Below are 2,500 nucleotides of genomic sequence, written 5' to 3'. Positions count from 1 at the left end.
AAGTTATGTGTAGACTTCGGCTTCTTCGAGTTCGCAGGGGAAGAATACCAACAAATCAGCGGTCTTGCCATGGGCTCCCCTCTAAGCGCAGGCCTGGCCTGCCTCTTCATGGAGACGCTGGGGAGGGACCACTACTGGGCTATAATCGGCAGACATTCAACTTGGTCTCGATACGTAGATGTCCTCGTCATCGTCCCCAGAAGGTCGTGTCTACACCATACGTTGACTCAGCTGAACTCCGTCCACGAGAAAATCCAGTTCACCGTGGAGGAAGAAGAGGATCAGAAGTTCCCTTTCCTGGACACTCTGATCCATCGGGGTGACGACAGCCTACGTTTTTCTCTGCACAGGAAGCCTACAAATAAAGACGATTATATCCACTATTATTCATCCCACAGCAATAAAGCAAAATCTGGGGTTGTAACTGGCTTCTTCCTCCGGGCACTAAGAATCTACAGGCCTGAATTTCATGACTAAAAAGTTACTTATGTAACTGAATCTTTTATGACACATAAATATCCCAAAGGCTTCCTGCTCAACCTCAGAAAGAAGGCGGAGAATGTAAGATCAGACCCTGCGGCATCTACTAATTTTCTCGTATTAACGCCATGTACCGTTTCCGAGGCGATTAGCAAATACCTTGGCAACGCAGTGAGAATCTCCAGCACAAACTGTGAAAAGTTAATGACATAATACGAGATAGGAAGCAGCCGAAAAAAGCCCTATAGTACAGTTTATCGCATACCCTACAGCAGTTGCGATAAGGCATACTTTGGTGAGGGGGACGTGGCTTCAACACCAGAATCCACGAGCATCGAGCCGACGTCCGTCACGACAGGACTTCCAACGCCATGGCGATTCATGTAGATGAAACTGGACATCTACCATAATGGAAGGAAGCTGAAGTAATCCATGAAGGATTAAACAAATACAAAAGGAAAGTCATGGGAACTGTTTATATCACGACAGAGTGGAAAATAAACACCGCATCGGGCAGATTCAAACTATCCAAGGTCGCGGCAGGAATTGTGTAACTAGTGCGAGATCAGCTCCTATGTAATATAAATATGCAATGTATTTTCTCTTATATATGTAGGCTCCAGGTTAGTACAGTGGTAACGTGCCGTCCTCTCATCCAAGGGGTCGGCGGTTCGCGCCCCGCCCAGGCGCGAGAAGTTGCATTTGTTGCTCGGAGGTTACTGCAGTGGCTGGGCACCACGGTGGGTAAGGACTAAGCTCTGTCGCGTCAGCACTAGTTGACACACGTTGATCGAGTCGACATTAGTCGGCACAGACCGGGCGAGGCTCAGCTTCGCATATCGGACTTATCCTTATCTCTTATATATGTATTTCTGACGAAGACATTCGAAACCAGTCAAATACATCTCTTGTATTGTGAAGATATTAATTCCCATTCATACCTTTCTACATTTGTCAATATGAATACGGTTCAAGATGAAGCTACACAGCTCGCTTTTGCACACTCCTTTTAGTGGGTCGTGTAACTCGATTGGTTTAAACATCTGTTTTCTTAGTTACCTGCCTGCAGTGTCAGTTTTGAATTCTGGTTGAGGAGGTTAAGTTATTTATTCACACATATACGTATATGTATACATATATGTGTGTATGCATGAGGGGCGGTCATTTCCCCTGACCGACATCTCTTTCGGTTATGTGATTTCTAGTCCTTAACTCATAATGTATTTTTCGTTAAAGAGGTGGCCTATAGTCCATAGGTTGTGTTTGAAGCCAAGCCACATGACAGTGCTTCCATCTAGACAATGTAAGTTGTAAACAGGGACGTTGTCTTGTAGGAGATAGACACCTTTAGGCAACATTCCAAGCCTCTTGGTTTTGATAACCTCTCGCAATTTCTGTATCAGTGAAGAGTAATGCCTTTTGCCAAGAAATCACTACATGCTGGTCCCAAAGGACTGTGAGCCTTACCTTGCCTGCCGAGGGTATGACGTGAAATTTTGGGTGGTGGTGAGTCAAGGTGCTTCCATTGTATTGACTAGGCCCTAGGCTCTGGTTCACAGTGATAGACCCAAGCTATATCCTGTTTACTTTGTCTGTCAAAAAAGTCCTCTTGGTTTCCTTGGCACATGGATAAACGCCTTGGAACAATAGACTTGTCCCTGCTTCTGGAAAGGTGCGAGTAACCTGGCAACCCATTAAGCAGATAACTTTTGTATTTTCAGATGGTCATGAATGATTTAGTCCATAGTCCCCATTGCTGTGTCCTCTCCAAAAGTTATTTCATCGAAGGTCTCTTGAGGTGTCAGGCTACTCAAAAATAAATACCTGATCACTGCTCTGTAATCCACGGGCCATCCTCATATCTTTATGCACCTTCACCACTGTAACAGAAAATATGTTTTGGGTTGAGGACGAAATCAACGCATGGCCTATAGAATTGCGTGGGTCAGAGGAAAGCTTTAATGAGCGCCCCTCGTGTGTGTGTTATATATATATATATATATATATATATATATATATA

The 2,500-nt window shown here is 44.5% G+C and overlaps 1 protein-coding gene across 1 annotated transcript in view; it reads left to right on the top strand.

Moving 5' to 3' along the window:
• Positions 1 to 477, top strand: part of LOC138859698 (uncharacterized) — a 528-nt gene extending 51 nt beyond the window's left edge. Inside the window, exon 1 of the mRNA XM_070115548.1 lies at positions 1 to 477. This exon is cut by the window's left edge and continues 51 nt beyond it. Within this exon, the coding sequence (XP_069971649.1) occupies positions 1 to 477 (477 nt within the window).
• Positions 478 to 2,500: the final 2,023 nt, after the last annotated feature.

Source organism: Penaeus vannamei, chromosome 3 (assembly GCF_042767895.1).
Source record: "Penaeus vannamei isolate JL-2024 chromosome 3, ASM4276789v1, whole genome shotgun sequence".
In the NCBI taxonomy this organism is placed as follows: Eukaryota; Metazoa; Arthropoda; class Malacostraca; order Decapoda; family Penaeidae; genus Penaeus; species Penaeus vannamei.
The sequence above is the reverse complement of the archived record's forward strand: the minus strand, read 5'-3'. Positions and strand labels throughout refer to the sequence as shown.